Source organism: Megascapheus bottae, chromosome 12 (genome assembly GCF_031878675.1).
Source record: "Megascapheus bottae isolate mThoBot1 chromosome 12, mThoBot2.hap1, whole genome shotgun sequence".
Classification (NCBI taxonomy): Eukaryota; Metazoa; Chordata; class Mammalia; order Rodentia; family Geomyidae; genus Megascapheus; species Megascapheus bottae.
Window position 1 is genome coordinate 19,049,334 of NC_143520.1, and position 20,213 is coordinate 19,069,546.

Genomic DNA, 20,213 nt, shown 5'->3' on the forward strand with positions numbered 1-20,213 from the left:
TATTCTTCACTTGTTTTTTTCCCATTTATTCAAGTTATTGGTTACTGCTGTGTTCAGTATTTATTAAAGATGAGTAAACATATGGAAGGAAACAAATGGTAGAAACAGAAAGGGAGGGAGGGTAAAAAGTAAGAAAGTAGGAAGAAAGGAAGGGAGGGAGGGGTGAAGCAAGGAAGAAAGAGAAGAAAGAGAGAGAAAAAGTGGTACAAAATGTCAATCTGAGGTGATATTTGAGATGCAGTAACCTCATTGAATCAAACAATGTGGTCAATAATTTCTGTGCTAGAACCCTGTGCATATTACTCTTGCTTTTAATTAATAGTTTCTAAATTACTTTGCCCTCACTTGGAAGGGATAACAGAATCATTTCAACATCTTATTCATGGCTATGTAAACTCTTTTTGCTATCATAACATACTCAGTCTCCCAAGACATTGATCATATTCATATCTGTTGATTATCTTTATTTCACAAACCTGTTACATTGATAGCATTACATTATATGGACCTGGTCAAAATGAAGCAGCTTTATTTTATGTTTTACTGAGACATTAGTGGTTATATGATAGAAAAGCAAATCCAAGAAAAGTTTGCAATGTTCTGGCAGATTCAATGAACTGCAGCATATCAAGAAATCCTTTAAATGTGAATGATAAGCCACTAGACCTTTCCAATCCACCAAGAATTCAGAGGAACTCTGGAGTTTGGAGAGATTATCTGTATGATTGAATGTCATTCTCTAAATATTTGCTCAATAATCTATAAAACTATCTTATTTTGAAACAAGCCTACTGTGAGAGACTATCTAAAAGTCTGGGCTGTAATGCAAATTTCCCAGATACTGGAATCTTATGACCTACTAGATACAATGGGATTAAAACTGACAGCCACGAAGAGCTCAGGGACAGCACCCAGGTCCAAAGTTCAAGCCCAGTGTTCCACCCCTCCCCCCAAAAAATGGCAGCAAGGAGCTACCTGTAGCCTCTAGCAAGCCCAAAAAGAGATACATACCTAGGGATTGAGAATGACATCATGCTCCCTTTGCTAACTGATTTTGTATAATAATTATCTATTGTTATAATTATTACTGCAAAACTTTGGGGACTTTCTTGAAGGCTGGCTACAATAGCCACTATCTCCTTTGAGTATCAAAATAATCCCTGTGCTACTGGGCTATAAGAGAGCCTGAAGACATCATCATGGAACATCAAGTTTATTGGTTGGCTAGTGCTGCAGTATCCTAATAACACAAACTAAATAAATTATTGTTTAAAAATCCTGGAAGCTAGAAGTATGAAATCAACGAATCAGCTGGGTTGGTTCCTATGAGAGGAAGAAAGATGATTGTAGTAGATGGAGAGGGAGTGAAAACCCTGGGAGAAAATGAGGGAAGGGAGGGGTGAGTGTTCAAAAGGAAATGTACTCAATATCTGACTTCTGCAACTGTAACCCCTTTGAAGATTATCTTTATAATAAAGCTAAATATTAAAATAAATAAAAAGATTTTAAAAAGTAACTTGATTACTTTTATAAAGACTCTATCCCTAAATAAGTTCCATCGTGGAAATTAAGATTCCACTACATCTTTTTATAGAGGACACAATTCAAACACACAACACCAAGTAAAAATATAGTCTAACTTCTCATAACAAATGGTGCTTTCCCTGATCTGTTAAATGATAAAAGTTAGGCATGTGCAAGAACGTTATCTTATTAATGGGAAAAATGGCACCTATATGTATATCAGATGAGCCTAATTGGTCCACAAGTTCAAGATACCATATAGCAGAAAATTTAGACTCTTTTACTGTGTTAATGTCACACACACACACACACACACACACACACATACACACCACAAGCATACAGAGAAAGAGACAGAGAGATAGAGAGGGAGAGGGAGAGATCTGTAGCCTCATCAGGATTTTCTTGTAATGAGGAAACAGGAAAGAAGAGACCTGTTGCAAAGAAAGCTAAGAAAGTTGTCACTAGCCATCAGTAGATGACTGCTGCATTACTCCTCCCCTACCAATATCTGGAAATATAGTAGAAAGGAATTCTTACTGACCTTACTCATGGACAGAACTTTGAGTAGTACAACTGCTTCTCCGTTTTCCATGGGAAAAAGAGATGGTGTGATAAACCTTCTACACTGACTCATAAGCGGTGGCTAATGTGTTGGCCATCTGGTTCCTGAAGGACTTAGAAACATCAATATTGAAAGTCTGGTGACATGTGAGAGAGAAGACATGTGAAAACCTCTTGAAATGGGCAGAGAGTGTGAAGATATTTCTGTCTCACTGAATGCCCAGAGACCACAATGAGCTGTCCTATGGCTGTCATCCAATCTCTCTCAGCTCTGCAGGAGTTGGGTCAATGTTCAGGGACACAGTGCAATCATGGAGGTTAAGTCCAGGATTAACTAAGTGGACTTCTATCACTAGAGCTGACAAGACTGCCATGATCGTTCATAAGTGCCCACATCTCCCAGCAGCAAGAGACAGCAAAGATTTCTTGACACAGTCCTCCCCACTGTGGATCCTTCTAGATGTCTCTTCACAACTCCAGCTCATGGGCTCCAGTGACCAGTGACTCACTTTTCACAGAGGCAAGAACGGATTTGAAAGATGTTGGTTAGAAACCAAATCGAAAGAAATGGATAGCTCTCTTAGTACACGTTGTGTAGCTGTAACAGTATATTGCTGACTGGGTGATTTATAAAGAAAAGAAATGTAGTTGTTGCCATTCTGGAGACTAGAAGTCCACATGGCAAGCGTTATTATGGCATGATCTCTTAATTCACATTCCATAGCCTCCTGACTGGGGGACTGGACCCAGTTGGTGAGGGTCTCTCTGTATAGGTGTTCCCCTGTTACATAAACACAACGAATACAGTAGTGCTTAGGAAAAGCAAGTTCGATATAAGTGGTGGTGGTATTATTGTTGGATTCTTGATGAAGTGCTGCAATAGCTAAATGTTAGGTACTGTCAGCTAAATGGACACCAACATTACCCCCCCACCCCCCAACACCAGGTCACCAGGCTCAGATCCGCAGGTTCCAGTTCCCTCTTGCCCTGGGGCTGCTCCTAATCCCTCTCTGGTTGGTCTCTGGAGCTTCCTACCCCCTGTGAGCTCCAGCTGCTGCCCAGCCTTGCACACCTCCTGCCTCACGGGCGCCCCCGGCGGGGGTGGCGAAGTCCTGGCGCCCCAGTGCGCCTGGGCCCCCGCGGAGCCTTTACACTGAGCAGGCTGGATGCTCACTAATGTTTAACTCGGGGCCGAAACTTGGCGAGCGCTGGGTCACTCCGCGGCGGGGCCGAGCGGCTAGCGGCAGAGCAGGACGTCCGTGTGCGTGGCTCCTGGCGACTTCTGCGGGCGCTCGGCTCCGGCTCGGAAAGCTCAGTAGGGAGCAGGGTCCGCGATGAAGGTGAGTACCGAGCTGAGCGCACCTCGCACTTCCTCGGCCCCAGCGATCCGCGGTGTGGGGGGCGGGAGGCGAGCTGTTGGTCAAACTCTTCCCAAAGTGGCCAAGTTTTCGCGCCCAGGGATCCGGAACCAGCTACGTAGGCAGAAGCGCCCTGGGGACAGACTAACAGGTGGAGGGACGTCCCGCAACGGCTCAACTTTCAAACTCGTGGGGTTTCTTACTGGGATCCAGGCACCAAGCCCTAAAGTCTCCTCTCCAAGAACCACCCCTGAGACGCAGGAGGGACTCTCGCTGGGCTTCAGAAGAACTGAAGTGGAGATACTGACCCTTTAACCAGGGGCCCAGAGGCCACACGCTCAACGACACTAGCCTTGGGGAACTCCAAACCCTTCCAGCCCACCCACTCTCTCTAAATGCTGCCTCATCTACCCACAAACTGCGCTCCCTCCCTCCAGAGCAGCCCAGGTCCTGACCTTCTGACTCAAACCGGGACCTAGTGCTCCCCACTAATTGGACCTGATCTGACCTGATTTCAGACACCATGGAAAGTTCTGCTGGGCGTGTTGGGGGCTGCGGCGCTGGTCACCGTCATCACCGTGCCTGTGGTGCTGCTGAACAGAGGTAGTAAGTTGGAAACATTTGAAAACGATAAGGTAGCTTAAGATGGGGGTCAGGTGTGATTTTAACCACACTGAGGGAGCAGGCTCCAGATTTAGAGGGTGAGTTTTGAAACTGCTGTCTTCGTATGCATAAAAAATACCTACTTCCGGAAAGTAGGAGAAAGTTTACTTTCATATTTTTAAATTAAAAAAAAACTTTACTTTTTGAAAAAGATTATAGCTGTAATCTTCAAAGGCAAGAAAGAAATGCTGACAGATCAGAATCATAGCAAGAAGAATGTCTTACGGGGAGAGGAAAAGTAAGAAATTAAGGCAACCAAATACAATTTTGAGAAAAACACATAAGCAAATCATTTTTTATTTGGTATTAATTTAGTTTTCCTTCAGGAATGATAAGAATTCATCAGCTGGAGGATCAGATACAGGGAAGTAGCTACTGGATTGTTTTCATAACATTTAAGCTAAACTAGAAAGCTGGTGTGTGAGGTCTGATACAGTTTGGCTCTCCTCTGGCCCTTCATTCAAATATTTTTGATTCAGTATTACATACACTCTACTGAAACATTCTCTCAACCAGGAAATATACTTAGTGCCTGCATCCTCAAGGGATCTTACCCAGATTACCAATTTAGCTTTGGTATGTAGGGCTATCAAAACCAGGTTCGCCTTGCAATTTCATGATGGGACAGAGGTGCCAAAGATTAAATAACCGAACAGGATGACCTACTGCTAATGGCATTTAGTTAAACAAAATAATGATTACTACCACTTACACTACTAAATGACAGATGTCAGCCCATTTCTACTTGACTAGTCTTTATAAAGTGTTAAATTGTAATTATTTTCACAAAACGGTACTTCTGTAACTTTAAACAACAACTGGAAAAACATTGTGACTTATCTAAATCACTATTTATTAGGTGTGTGTTATATTCATTATATTCTAGGTACTGTGCTAACTGCTGCAAATACAAAGATCAAATCTTGGAAATAGAAAGGTCTCTGGCTTCAGAATGTTTGTAGTCTGCTGGGAATATACAAACAAATATGATTTGCTGCATATGTGGGCATGTATATAACAACCAAGTATACATATACACATACAAACACACACCAAAGTAAGATTGATAGTCAAAATATGCTTGAGGTATTATTGCATCATTAGAAGGTTGTGGCTGAAACTAATAATCAGAACTTCCCTTAAGGGCAATTAGAATGCAAGTGGGACTTTGATGAGACACTTGAGATAGCCTAAGGCTCTATCATGGACCTTCCATAGGACTTGCTCCATTTCTCTATAGAGATTTTCTTTTGTGGGGTAGATAGGAGTTCTTGTGGAGTTATCTTGACCATTCCTCTAATCAACATCATTTCAAGAAAGTTCTGAGGAAGACTGCCTGAAAATCTTCCTGGTCTACCTACTTATAGGATGCAAGTTAGAGAAGCGTCAGGGGTGGGCCCTGGTCAATAGTAAACACTCTACAGGATGATTAAAGGGAGACATTTAATAAGAGGGTGCTTCAGCAGGGGAGACTTATGGACAGCTATGGGAGACTTATGAAACATGAATGGCTTTTATGATAAGCACTGAATCTTTTTTTCATATATTTTTATTGTAATCAATAGAAGAGTTACATGATATTTGCCAGATAGAAGGTGCATTAATTCCCATACATTCATACCCTTTCTCATGTCTTGGTTCCCACTTCCCTCCCCCCCAACCTCACCCCTCATCTTGTTTTCCCCCCTTCCCTATCCAATTTCAAATAACCAAATACAAATATATCCGACATATCAGGTAACAAAGTGAGATACTGTAACAATATGAGATAACGAAGGGACAGCAAAAGAGATGAAAGATAACATAGTACATTAAGGGCAACAATCACTCATTATATGGCTTTTGTTTCTATATCCTAGAGGTCCTTTCATTTAGCATCATACTATATGGCCTTATGAATCTAGGTTTTGCTCTATTGCAAATCTCTCCTAGGATAGCCCAAGGTTTCTACGGATTATGACAAATGAGGGAAACCATTGAGCCTATGTTCCTTTGAGTCTGGCTTGGTTCACTTAATATGATTTTTTCTAAGTCTTTCCATTTCCTAACAAATGGGAAGATGTCGTTGTTTCTGACAGCAGCATAGAATTCCATTGTGTACAAATACCACATCTGTTGATCCACTCATCAACTGAGGGACATCTGGGTTGGTTCCATATCTTTGCTATGGTAAATAGTGCTGCAATGAACATTGTTGTGTTAGTGGATTTAGTATGTCCTTGTTTCTGGATGATTGGGTAAATGCCAAGTAGTGGCATAGGGGAGCTCTATGTTTAGTCTTTTGAGGAACTGCCATACTGCTTTCCATAGTGGTTGAATGAGTTTGCACTCCCACCAACTTTGTAGTAGTGATCCCTCTTGGCCACATCCCCTCCAGCATCTGTTGTTATTAGTTTTCTTGATCCTGGCCATTCTAACTGGAGTGAGGTGGAATCTTAGAGTTGTTTTGATTTGCATTGCTTTTATGACCAGAGATGTTGAGCATTTCTTCATGTGTCTATAAGCCATTTTTGTTTCTTCTTCAGAGAAGACTCTCTTTAAGTCTTTGGCCCATCTTTTAATGGGATGGTTGTTACTTTGGAGGTTAGTTTTGGAGTGATTCAATTTTTTGAGCTGTTGATATAGTTTAGATATGAGGCCTTTGTCCATTGTATGGTTGGTGAAGATCTTCTCCTATTCTGTAGGCTTCCTAATTAATTTACTAGCTATGTCCTTTGCCATACAAAAGCTCCGCAGTTTAATGCAGTCCCACTTATCCAGCCTTTCTCTGATTTGTTGTGATTCTTGGTCCTTATTAAGAAAGTTTTGACCTGTGGCAAGGAGGCCTAGTGTATCTCCTATTCCTTCTTGTAAAGTTTTCTGTGTGTCAGCTTTTACCTTGAGGTCCTTGATCCATTTGGACTTAATTCTAATGCAGGGTGACAAAGAAGGATCCAACTTTAGTTTTCTGCAGGTGCTTAACCAGTTCTGCCAGCACCACTTGTTAAAGAGGCTGTCTTTCTTCCATTCTATTTTTTGGCTCCCTTGTCAAAGATTAGGTGGCCACAGGTCTGTGGTTTAATATCTGGGTCCTCAGTTCTATTCCATTGGTCTTCAGGCCTGTTCTTCTGCTAGTACCAAGCTGTTTTGATAATTAAAGCTCTGTAGTACAGTCTAAAGTTTGGTATTGAAATTCCTTCTGCACTGTTCTTTCTGCTAAGAAGTGTTTTTGCTATATGGGGTCTTTTATTATTCTATATGCACTGAATCTTCTATTGTAGGATTCTCTGGAGCCTCCTGTCTGGGTTCAGAGAGGAAGATGAGAAACAGGATGAGTCAGATTATAATCTGTAGATGTCATAGAGCTGCTGGATAATACTGAGCATCAATGAGAGGCTGTTGGGGGAGAAATGGGAAGGTAGGTTAAAATAGAATAAAACCAGAAGAGGAAACAAAGCAAATGATTCAGGAAAGACATTTATAAATACTGGAAATTTGTATGTCAGAAATCTGAACAATTATTAGTAACTAGTCCAATGTAAGGAGGTAAGTAAGGAGATTGGCTAGGGAAGTCTCTTGGATAACCAAATAGAAATGTGGTTTCATGGTGATTTGTTTACATTTAGTATTTCTCTTTCTGGTATTTCTGAATTTTTATGTTTGTTTATTTATATAGAAAAGGAAAGACATTTTTCTTATTGCAAGAAAGCACAAAGTGATGAGAGATCATGAGTGCAGTGTTTTTGCTAAACCAACTACACCATTCCTGGGTTCTAGAGCTGTGCTACCATAAGGAATTCTTACAAGAAATTATGGTCTTCCCCCAAGAGATGCCATCCATACTGTCCATCTACAGTTAATAGCAAACAAGTAAAGGCAAGGAAGAAAAGAAAGGAGGAGAGATAATGAAGGAAAGACAGAGAGAGGGGGAGAGGGGAATATAAAGGGCAGGGAAAAGGAAATAAAAAGAAGACAGAGAAAGAAGATTTGATTAAAAAAAAGACCTACATTATCTGGAAAATGAAGAACAAAACAGCCAAAAGGAACTACAGAGCTCTAGGAAGGAACAAACCCAAGTTCTTCCCTTGAGAGAGTACTTTACGAGAAAGTTAAGTGTTTCCATATGGAAGTGATGACATGAGCAAAGCTAGACATGCCAGAATGTGAACATGAAGGGTGAGGAAGGGTGTGGTTTAATGTTATCTTAAAAGAAAAAATACTCCTTGAGATAAAAGCTTTGTATTTATCCAAGCAAAACTTAAAATATATGACTTCTTTAAATGTAACAATAGATTGTTTTAACTTATTTTTTACTTATTATAGAAAAATATTGCACATTGAAACATCCTATTTCTTGGAGTAGCAGGAGGAAAATATATTCAGAAGTATGCTATATTCATAAGAAATTACAGACATTTCATGGCTTAATAGCAATAAACTTTCGAATTAAATATTTGCTATTACTTCTTTCACATGGTATAATACAGTTTGAAATAGTTGGTTGTCAAATAGTTTTACTATTGAATTTTTATTATGGGATAGAAGCATCCTTCTTTTTCTTTTGTTCTTTTCTCTGCTTTAGCAGTAAATGTCCTCAGTATCTCCTTTCAGTGCATAGGAATTTTGACTGCTCACCCAACCATCAGTAATAAAAGAAAAATGAGCAGTGAGGATTGCTCACCCCAAAGTGAAGAGACAAGAATAACCTGAGACAGAAAAGATAACATCTAGGAGGTTTGCTTGAGAAAGTCTAGGATAGATTCTCAGTTGAAAAACATTGAAATAAGGCTGAATGAAAGCTTTGTATATGTCAAAGGACAGTTTCTAAATAGTGTGCTCTGTAAAAGCTGGAGTTGATTCCAGCTAGTTCATTTAACAATTGTCAACCTTTGGGAGTATTTGTCATCTCTGATTGGTCTTTTTCAGGCTAGCGATTTTGGCTTTTGATTCCCTAGCTGTAGGATGCGCCTCACCTTTCTCTTCCTTAGAAATTTTTGCCTGTCTTCTTAAAAAGATATGAGAGAGGGAAAGACAAAAAGACAAAGACAGACAGACAGACAGACAGACACACACACACACACACACACACAGAGCGTGCGCGAGAAAGAGAGAGAGAGAGAGAGAGAGAGAGAGAGAGAGAGAGAGAGAGAGAGAGAGAGAGAGAGAGAGAGAGAGCAGATTATTTGCCCAGTAATGGTTAGAGAAAGATAACATAATGTGAAAGGACTGACTGGAATTTGTTCAATGTACTTTCAGTTTTATGACCTGATGTACCAAAGACCTCGGAGAAGGTGGCTATAAATAATTTGTAGAAGCAGCTTGTTTGTGGGGAATAAGACATGTGAGAGTGTAATAACACACATTCAATGTATATTCACCATGTACCGTGTATTGGGCCAAGAGCTTTTAGCATATTTTTCATTTAATACTTAAAATGGCTTTTTAAGATAGTTACTGTTACCATCTCCATTTGCACATAAGATAAAAACTTTAAGAGCAAGTTTAGTTATTTACACTGAAAGCCTAAAACAAAATAACACCAACAAAGAAAACCCTGATCTGTGGATCAGACATTTAAATATGGCTTAGCCTGGAACTCCAGTTCAGGATGTCAGCAGTTAGCTGAAAACCTCTGCTCCCACATGGACCTTTTCTTAGAATGAAACTGTGCTTCCATCATGGCCGTTCTGTGATGTTGATGGTAAAGCAACTCTGATGCAATGAGATGGGCACAGCATGGGGACATAAATACCAAGAGAAGTTATCACTGGACCATCTCCTCTGAAGATAGCTGTTGAAGTAGTTTAGGAACTTGTTCAGTTTTCTCCATAATAAGAATCACCTTTGGATAATAGGACATTGGAGTGGACACTTGGTACTATTAAAGTGTACATTATTTTGTTACCTTGTGATCAAATACATAATCAAGGGAGTCATATCTGTATCATTGTTCCAACTTCTCATTTATATAACTGTATCATTATTTCATGACTTTTAATTCCTGTATTGTTTTGAGGAAGTGGTCCTATTGATGAGGACTCTGTTCCTAGCTAAATTTGAATAAGGCAGCAGCTTCCAGGTCAGAATTAACATCCATGCTTTAGATTTGCTTGTGTGTGTAGTCCTGGGGATTGAACTAAGGGCCTTGTGTGCTGTGCTAACCACAAAATATAATCACCAGCTTGGCTTTCCATGCTCTTGAATAGACTTGATTAGGTAATATTAATGAGTACATACAGATTTATCTGCACATTATTTCATCTAATCTTCACAGAACATCACATTTAAGAGCACACATTACATTCCATTTTTGTACTTGAAGAACCTCAAACAGACTATTTAGGGGCTTTCAAGTAAGTATTGGATCATGGGAATCCAAGCCTTTTGCCTACTATCCTTCCCTGAATCTCTGGGTTCCTATAAATAACAGATTCAAATAAATGCTTTGATAGTAGGTTTTTTTTTCTTAGTTAATGTTTAATCATTGCTTTATGGCTAGAGTCTTACCCTTTCGTTTCTTTAAATTAATACCTTGTAAATATTTTCAGCTTTAGTTTTCAGAGTCCCATCATTACCTTCTGAAGGGATGTGCCTGACAATGTGAGAATAAACTGAAACCAGCAAATTAGCATTTCTGAGCTCACTGTTTTATTAGTTAATGTGTGTTGTATCTTCTTTTTTCTACTGCACTTCAAACTATAACTTTAGGGGCCAGGAGCATGGCCTAGTGGTAGAGTGCTTGCCTAGTGTGCATGAAGCTCTGGGTTGGATTCCTCAGTAGCACATACACACAAAAAGCCAGAAACTGTGCTGTGGCTCAAGTGGTAGAGCACTATCTTTGAGAAATCTCAAAGACAGTGCCCAGGCCCTGAGTTCAGGCCCCTGGACTGGCAAAAAAAAAGAAGTATAACTTTATAGGAAGCTTTGGGTAACTTAAGTATAAACCACATGCTTTCTTTCACTGTACATACTAGTGTACACATTTTTTTCATTATTTTGTTAAACAGGGAAACCTATGAAGAAAAAGCACATGATTTAGCATTTAAGATCCAAAAAAAGAAAGCAGAACCAAGGTCAATAGGGATCTTGCTCCTTACATTCTGGGAGCTATGGTGCCTAAGACACATAACATGAAAAGGGAGTAAGGGGGCAGAATATCAAGGGGACTGTTATCCATCTCCTCCTTCTGTAGGGGCCGAACCTTAAGATAAGGACAATGGGTTTCCCTTTTGACTCTTCTCGGTTATACTTCTTTTGTGTGTGTTTGTGTATGTTATGCAGATTTTTTTCTGGATGGTACTTAAATCCTCTTCAAGGCTTTAGAGTAGCCAAAGGCGATATTTATCAGCTCAGCACCACTGAGTGCTTCTTATGTGTCAGGTGTTGTTGCAAGTGCAAAGACTATGGCTCCGAACAGTGTCCATAAAGGATATGAGAAGACTAATTTCCTGGATCTATAGGCTGAAGTACATTTAGACAGTAAATAAACATTATGATGAAAACAGAGTAGAAGAGCTGAGAGACACAAAATAGAATTACCTTTTCATTCCAAGTCTAATTTTGAGCATTGGGGCTCTCAGCATGGACATGAATATCCTTACTTACATTTCAAAATACAACTCTGTATGGAAAAAAAATACAGCTCTGGATTCCTGTAGAGATAATGGTTCTGGTGAATGGGGACATTTCAGGAGACAGGTGATGGTAATCTGGACCAGGAAAATATTATTGGAAGCGGGGGGGGGGGGGGGGGGGGGGGAGTTAATGAGTTTTAATTTGCACATGAATATGAAGAGGAGAGTCAAGGAAGATCCCTTGAACATTTGGTTACTTATAAAGTGGATGTTTCCTCTGGACTCTTTCCTAGCAGCAATTGCTGATATAAGCCTAATCTCCTTATCTGACCTACTAGATGAACCCTCCCCTTTCCAAGGTCGGGACCTTCTGTATTACATTCATGCAGCACAGATTTGTCAACAGAAGGCCATTCTCCAATTCAACACGTTTTTATTGAGCACTTTCTAAATGCTAGGCACTTTGATTGTCCTTAGGGATATACAAATGATAAACCTGGGCCTTATCCTCAATTTTCAATATTAAGAAAATATAAACATCAACTATAATCAGAAGAGCTGAATGCTGTACTGGTAAATGATCAAAGTGCTATAAAAGTACCTGCAAGCATATGACAAGTACTGTCCAGGAAAAGATAATATGAAACCAGGTAAGCATAAAGGATTAATGATTAATGTGCCTGGATAACCCTTGCAGTCTTCTTCAGCCATCAGCCTGGCTCCTTGGTGTGGAATTCACATATATGCTTAACTCTCAACCATTTACAGACCCCAGATTAATTGGCTTGAGGATTATGTTAAACAGGATATAGGCTGCAAGTAACAGAAGTTGTTTAAGCTGGCATGATTTTGTGATTGTTTTGTTATTACAATCTAACAAAACTGTAAATGCAAAAGTGAGGCAGATTTTGCACTTTCTAATACAGTCATCCAACAGTAGAGCAAAGTCCTGAGGAATTTCTATCTTACTGTTTGGCCATACTTCCTAATACTGGCTTTTGTTCTGATGTGTCTTATCAGGGTTGTGTGCAGCTGCTGTACCTTACCAATGTTTCCCTCTCTTCCCCCTTTGGTGGTACACTAGTAGGGGAAACATGTCTTTAAAAAATCTCTTGATTTGAAGCAGACTTCCCTGTAGGTCTTGTTGGCTACACTCATGATCCTTGTCATTTCTGAATTAGTCATCGGTAAGGAAAATAGATTGTCATGATTTGAATATCCTAGTTTAGTGCAGAAGAAGAAGCAACTTAGCCCATGGAAGGGGGAGGGGAAGCACTTAGGTCAGACTGAGAATTCTGAAAGACAGGAAGGAAGGAGGCCTAATGCAGGCATAACATACATTTTGACAGTGCTTTCTCTGTTTGTTAAGGTAGCAAAAGTGGACAGGAATCAAACTACTGTTGAACTCTAAATAATCACATGTTAATCCTAGATCTTTCTTTTCTCACTTTCCAAATTACCTATAGTTATTACAAAAGAATGTGTTTTGATGCCTCCTTTTTTATTTCAAGGACATTTTGACCCCAGCATTTGCTTTCTCTTGGCATTCAACATGATCAACAGCAGGGAAGAACTGAATTTAAAAAACAAATCTGAGACAGTAGAGGAGGTCAGAAACATGTGAGGAAGATTATTCTCAATTTTCTCATTAAATACATGTAAATATATTTTGCCCAATTTATGATGAGAAAAAATAATCAGCAATCTACAATAAAATGGACAAAAGCTTTATAAAGATGTGAAAAAGTTAGCTCCGAATAGTAAGACTTGAAATGATTAGTGGCCATAAAATGAATAAACAAGCAAAACAAACAAAATAACCTCAGAGTACCGAAAAGGTATAATTTAATTTTTGTGGACAGAAGTAGATAATTGATGGCTCAAAATTTTGCTCCAAATATCCAGAAGGAAAATTTAATGTGTGGTACTGACTTACTTTGAGTAACTGTTTGACTGTACTGCAAAAAAAAAAAAAAAAAGGTCCGGTCTTATAACCTGCCTAGTTTCCCTGCCACTTGCTTGCATACCCCCCTGATGAATGATTCCATTTATCTTCTCTCTTCTAGCCTCCATCATTCCTTCTTCATGTTCATCTTCAGTCCATGATCTTAATTTCTATTTAAATAAGAAAGCTGAGGCCATGCAGGACATACTGGCACACACCTCTAATCCCAACTAGACCAGAGTAGGAATTAAGAATTTTGTCAGCCAAGGCCATTCCCAGACAAAAATCTTAATATCATTTGAAAAATAAACCAAACATGAAAGGCTGAAATGATAGATCAAGTTCAACCCCTGAGTTTAAAACACAAGTTATAACCCAAAAAAGAAAGAAGAAACAGACACAAAAGACAAAGAGAGAAAGAGGAAAGGGAGAAAGAAAGGAAACCAAAATCATTTTGCAAGAACTTCTCTCACCAGCCCATCTATGCATTCATTATGTCTTCCTCCATGCTTAAAAAATAAATGAAATAGGTTTTCTTTCATTTATTTATTTTACATCATAGCTTCTGCACCATTACCATAGGCAACAATGCTCCTTTTTCTTTTATAAACCCTCTGGAATGTTCTGCACTATTAAAAACTGACCTGCAGGGCCGGGAGTTTGGCCTAGTGGTAGAGTGCCTGCCTAGCATGCACGAAGACCCAGGTTCGATTCCTCGGTACCACATACACAGAAAAAGCCAGAAGTGGCACAGTGGCTCAGGGTAGAACACTAGCCTTGAGGAAAGCCCAAGGACAGTGCTCAGGCCCTGAGCTCAAGCCCAGGACTGGCCAAAAAAATAAATAAATAAAAACTGACCTGCGCTTGTCAGAGTCTCTCATCTCTGCAGTAGCAAATCCATAACTCATTTTGTCTTGCATGTCTGTCAGATGGTCATCTGGCTTCTCCACCCTCCCCTCTGGGTCTCTACTCCTCTAGGTCTCCTTTTACCTTCTGAGGACTTTGTCCCTTCTGTTTCCCCCTTCCCCTTCCCCTTCCTTTTTCCCTTCTTTCTTTCTTTTCTTTTCTTCTCTCTCTCTCTCTCTCTCTCTCTCTCTCTCTCTCTCTCTCTCTCTCTCTCTCTCTCTCTCTCTCTCTCTCTCTCTCTCTCTCCTCTCTCTCTCTCCCTCTCTCTCTCTCTCCTCTCTCTCTCTCTCTCTCTCTCTCTCTCTCTCTTCTCTCTCTCCTCTCTCTCTCTCTCCTCTCTCTCTCTCTCTCTCTCTCTCTCTCTCTCTCTCTCTCTCTCTCTCTCTCTCTCTCATCCTCTCTTCTCCCCCCCCTCTCTCTCTCCTCTCTCTCTCTCTCTCTCTCTCTCTCTCTCTCTCTCTCTCTCTCTCTCTCTCTCTCTCTCTTTCTTTCTTTCTCTGACACCACATTTTAACTCAGGCCTCTAGCTTCCTCTCAGCAATCTAGATGCCCAGAATTATGTTCCCAAGTTTTAACCTTGGTCTACTGTAAGGAGGCCCCTAACGCCTCTTAGCTCTATATACTATATGATATCATTCAAGCTGGTGCCCTAAAATATCACATATATCTTTGCATATGACTTGCCCCATTGTATCTTCAACCAGACTCTGATAGATGGATATGGATATACAACTGCCTGCACGTTTAGTCTCTATTTGGGGGAATTCTGGTATCCCATATTGAGAATCCTACAATCTCTTTGTCTCTCCAAAGAGGTACTCCTTTACAATATATCTAGTCTGATTAAATAGTGCTTCTAGTTGTTAGTTGTTAGGCCATCATCCTGTGGCTCTTCTCAACTCCTCACTTACCTGTATCATTCAACATGATGGCAGTTCTGTCACCTATGTCTTCATATGCTTTCACCACCTCCACTGCTACTACAGTGGCCAAGAAACTTTTCACTTGTATCAGTGCAAAACAGTTGCCCCTTTGTTTCCTTACTTTCAAAAACTGTACTTTCCTTACCTCAAAAAGTGTGGTAGGGAGAATTCTTAGATGGTACCTAAGATTTTTCTCCTTGAACTCTTTCCTCATGCATTAAGTGTTGAGATTGATGGGATTTGGGGGGGGGGGGCTTGAACTTGGCCTGGGTGCTGTCCCTGAGCTCCTAGTTCATGTCTACCACTACCCCTGCCCTGGGCCTTGTCCTGAGCTCTTCAGCTCAAGTCTACCACCCTACCCATGAGCCAAGCTCCCCTTCCTATTTTCTAGAGGTTAATCAGAGATAAGAGTCTCAGGTCCTTTTGTGCCCAGGCTGGCTTTGAACCTTGATCCTCAGATGTGAGCCTCTTGAGTAGCTAGGATTATAGGCATGAGCCACTGCATCCAGCTGTGGGATTTTTTATGGTTGCAAATTGCTAAACATCTGTGGTATGGCACAATCAGGTTTTGTTTTGTTTTAGAGATTTTCTGCTTGGGCCTAGCTAAATTATTCAAAGCAAGTTACATGTACTGGTCACAGAAGAGACAGTCAGCCATCCCAGAGACCTGTGGAGAATTTGATGTGCTCTTTCTGACTTAGTAGGTGGAAGGGCCTTGTGGCAGGAATGTGGGTGATCCTCCTAGGAAATGAGAGCAGCTCAGCACATAGTCTGTGAGCAAATGAGGCTGAGAATGGCCTCAGTGAGCTGAATCTAGCCAAGCCAAATCATTTCCTTTGTTCTCAGAACAAAGCTATGAAGCCTGCCCTTGCCACTTATATGAGCTCCTTTCCTGCTTTCTTCCTTTGCCACTGACCAGTTATGTTCATTCATGTTTGTGGTTTCTGTTTTCAGAAACTATGTGTGGCTCAATCCTTACTCCTCCTTGTACTGCAGCTCAAATCCTGTCCTGTTCATGGGCCTGTCAAACTATCCCATTGGTAACAGCAACATTCCAAATGGTCACTACCTCTTCCCTTTCCTCCTTTATATTTTCCAGTAGCACTTGTTACACCCAACATGTGCCATTATTTAATTTTGTCCATATATCTCCCCCATTTGAAGGCAAGCTTTATGAGGGCAAGAACTTTTTTTAATGTACTGATCATGATCATGCTTTGTATCTCTAGCACCTAGAACAACAACCATTATAGTGGTTGCTAAAGAATATTTGGCAAGTTAAAGAAATTATCTTAGTTGTTCATGTGAGAAAAATATCTTTGATGAACTCTTTTATTTCTTGTAGTAGTTCTGATTTATACTGAAAACACAGTAGCCATTAGTGTAGGATCATATGTACCTAGCATGTATAGAGTACATTACTGATTATTCTTTGACAAAAATATAATACAGTCATCTTCTTGGGTTATATTGTGGTTAACAAAAGACTTCAAGTTAGATATCTAAATTATATATATATATATAATCTTTTGATCAATTGGCAAGATGTGTGGCATAAAATATCTAGAAAAGAAAATGACAGAGAAGTAGATATTGTCTAAGTAATACAGGATAGATCAGGAATCATAACAACAAATGATAAGAAAGTGAAGGTCTCATGTATAGACTGTGTATCTGAGGAGTTTCTTGACAGAGCAAGAGAAATGAGATATATCAAGGAGACAAGGCAGGTCAGGGTGAGTCCAGTTTTTAAGATAGTTAAGTCCTCTGAATGATTATGGAAGAAGCAGAAGGCAAAAGTAAACAGTGAAGGGCCAGGAGTTTAGCCTGGTAGAGTGCTTGCCTAGCATCCACACAGACCAGGGTTCAATTCCTTGGTACCACATACATAGAAAAAAAAAGCCAGAAGTGGTGCTGAGGCTCAAGTGGTAGAGCTCTAGCCTTGAGAAAGTTCAAGGACAGTGCTCAGGCCCTGAGCTCAAACCCCAGGACTGGCAATAAATAAATAAATAAATGCATAAATAAACAAACAAACAAACAGTGAAAAGAAACTGAAGATGGCTGAAAGAGAAAAGATACAAGGACAAGCAAGTGCCTTGGGAATCCAGAAGCTAAATGTCCAAGGCACAGAACAGGGAAAAGAAGCCCTAAAGCCCTCCAAGCCCTAAAGCCCTCCAAGCCCTAAAGGGAAACACTGACCATGGAGACAATGAGTATGGTAGAAAATAAGCCCCTTATGGTTGACTTTTGTTGTAAGAAAGAATTACTGATTCTTTTGTTGGATAAATTTATACTCTTTTCAAAATGCAAACTTCTGGGCCTGCATTGTTTAGCATTCTCTAAAAGTGTTTAAAATCCAGAAAAACATGAGTAAAAAAGGAAGAAAAGAAATCTGTCTTGAAGATCACCTCACTATGTTCTGAAGAGCTTTGGGGAACAGATGATGAAAATTATTGGATCTACCATGGAAGAAATTTTGGATATAGCAAGTTCCTTCCCAGTAAGCCACAGAGTTGCCATCCTGATATATTGCAAAAGGAAAATGATCAGGGTTTTTAAGAAAACCCTTTTGACTTTGGATCAGTTTCAACAGTCTTCCTATTTAAATTAGTCGCAGATATTCAGTTCACACTTCTGTAAATCCTATTTGTCTCCACTAAGTCACAAAAAATGGCCAGCATAACAAAGGTTTGGAAGCATGGTTATAACACAGACCTTTGAGCCATGTTGCCTATTTTGGTTCATACTAACCTTAAGACTCTGGCTTGCCTGGTCTGTATCTCAGTCTCCTTATATCCAGAAAGGGATGATAATAAGAATAAATGAATTAGGAAGAACATCTAAGAATTGCTCATCATAGTAAGACAACTATATAAAAATGTACACATATTTTCCTTTATGTATTTTTGATGATATTTTTCCTTAGTGTCAGGAGCAAGTGGTATAATATTACTTGCTTCTCATTCCTGAAAGATGTATCTGACAAATAGTGGAAGAGAGGCAATTTTGTACTCAGTTTATGGGCCCTCTTTCCAACAATCGGTATGGTAGAATATAATATAAACTCACCTCTCCAACAATCGGTATGGTAGAATATAATATAAACTCACCTCAAGTACAACGGAGGCACAGGTAGAAGATTTGCAGGACCATGATCCATTGTTGCCCAAGGGGGGAGAAAAAAAACATAAAACTAAAAATAGAAACAAAAACATGAGATCCAACTTGAGCAACTATTAAAGCAAAAAGGATTGGATGTGTGGCCCAAGTTAACTGTGCAAACAGGAAGCCCTGAAGTCAAACCCCACAACTGCTAAATCAAGGAGGAAATATTTTGGTCCAATCATATGACAAACATTTGTCACAAACAGTATAATGTCACAGAGTCTTATTTATGCTTAAAAATCTTTCTGAAAAGTTCTTTAGAACATTACAGGTTCCTTAAAATTCCAATGTTTTCTCATTGATTTTCTTTTGAACACTAGCTGATCATTCTCTGCTTGCATATAACACCCTCCACTGAGCTCACTACTATTTTAAATCCTGTGTTAAAATGAAAACTATTTTGTGGTTGTGGTTAATTTATCCATATACTGAAGAAGTTTCCATCTTGTAACTGCCACCGTTTTTTATTCCACCTGTCCATTGCTAGTCAACCAACTGTGGTGTAAACATCCTGTGAATAGTAGTTTTGAGCCGTTATTGTTATGTCTTCCTTATTTCCAAAAGAGTCCTATCAAAGGGAGAGAGAGTGACAATAGAAAAAAATCAGCTTTCATTTCCAAAGAGAATAAAGCAGTGCTTCCGCCTTCTGTAGTGTTGGCTTCCTGTATGTGCAAGTCTCTCGGCCTGTCACAGTCGTTAATCAGGCTCCACTCAGTCCCTGCAGCTTTAGCAGTAGTTGCAGAAAGCTTCTTCTTGACCTGAACATGGAAAGACACAAACATTCTGCCCATCTTCCCTTGGCTGTTCCATGACTTCAGGGTTTTATTGTTATAAGTCTTTCAGAGTTTCAGTGTCAACATCTGCCTTTCAACTGAATCTTGAGAATAGATTTTAGAGTCATGTTCTTCAAAATTTTGAGGAATGTATACGTGGGTTATCAAACTACAGCCAGGATTGCCTCCTGTTTTTTGTAAATAAAGTTTTATGAAAACACAATGCTACTCATCCATTCACAGGTCGATTAGATGAGTTTTAAACTACAAACACTCACTTAAATAGCTGGAACTGAAACCAGAGACCATATGTCCCACAAAGCCAAAAACATTCACCGATGAAACTACTTAAAATATAAGCCAACTGCAGATCCAGATGTTGTAGTCTTACAACTGATGGAGATCTTGTTTACGATTAGATAAGGAAGATCTTCTGTGAATTGGGATAACGTGGTGAATATAGAAATTAAGTATTAACAGAGAGGAATTTAGTATAAAGATTGATTGCAGATAACCAGGCAACTCAGAATCAGTGTTTGTAAGAGGAAGCTATGTCTTGGAGTTGGAAACAAAAAGAAACCAGATGATCTAGGCTCAAAACTCAAAGGTGTGAAATGCACCCAACAGTTTTTGGTTTTGCTGAGAAGCAAAGGGAAACAGGTTAAATGGATATTACAAGAGAAAGTGGAGGCTTGGCAGATGCTATGATGGGAACATGATGGTAGGATCTGCAAGGAAAAGGAAGAAAGTCCTTTTTTCTCTCCTGCTGGTGTCGGATCACTCTTAATTTTTCCCTATTGGCAGAAGCTAACAGGAATCCTGTAGATGCAAGGTCTTGG

General features: G+C 39.8%; 1 protein-coding gene across 2 annotated transcripts in view; it reads left to right on the forward strand.

Moving 5' to 3' along the window:
- Positions 1 to 3,198: 3,198 nt before the first annotated feature.
- Dpp4 (dipeptidyl peptidase 4) overlaps positions 3,199 to 20,213 on the forward strand; it is an 87,495-nt gene continuing 70,480 nt past the window's right edge. For both annotated transcript variants that reach the window (XM_090342738.1, XM_090342739.1), the window contains exons 1-2: positions 3,199 to 3,428; positions 3,965 to 4,049. In XM_090342738.1, the coding sequence (XP_090198864.1) occupies positions 3,423 to 3,428; positions 3,965 to 4,049 (91 nt within the window). In that variant the 5' untranslated portion in view covers positions 3,199 to 3,422. The remainder of the gene's footprint in view (positions 3,429 to 3,964; positions 4,050 to 20,213) is intronic.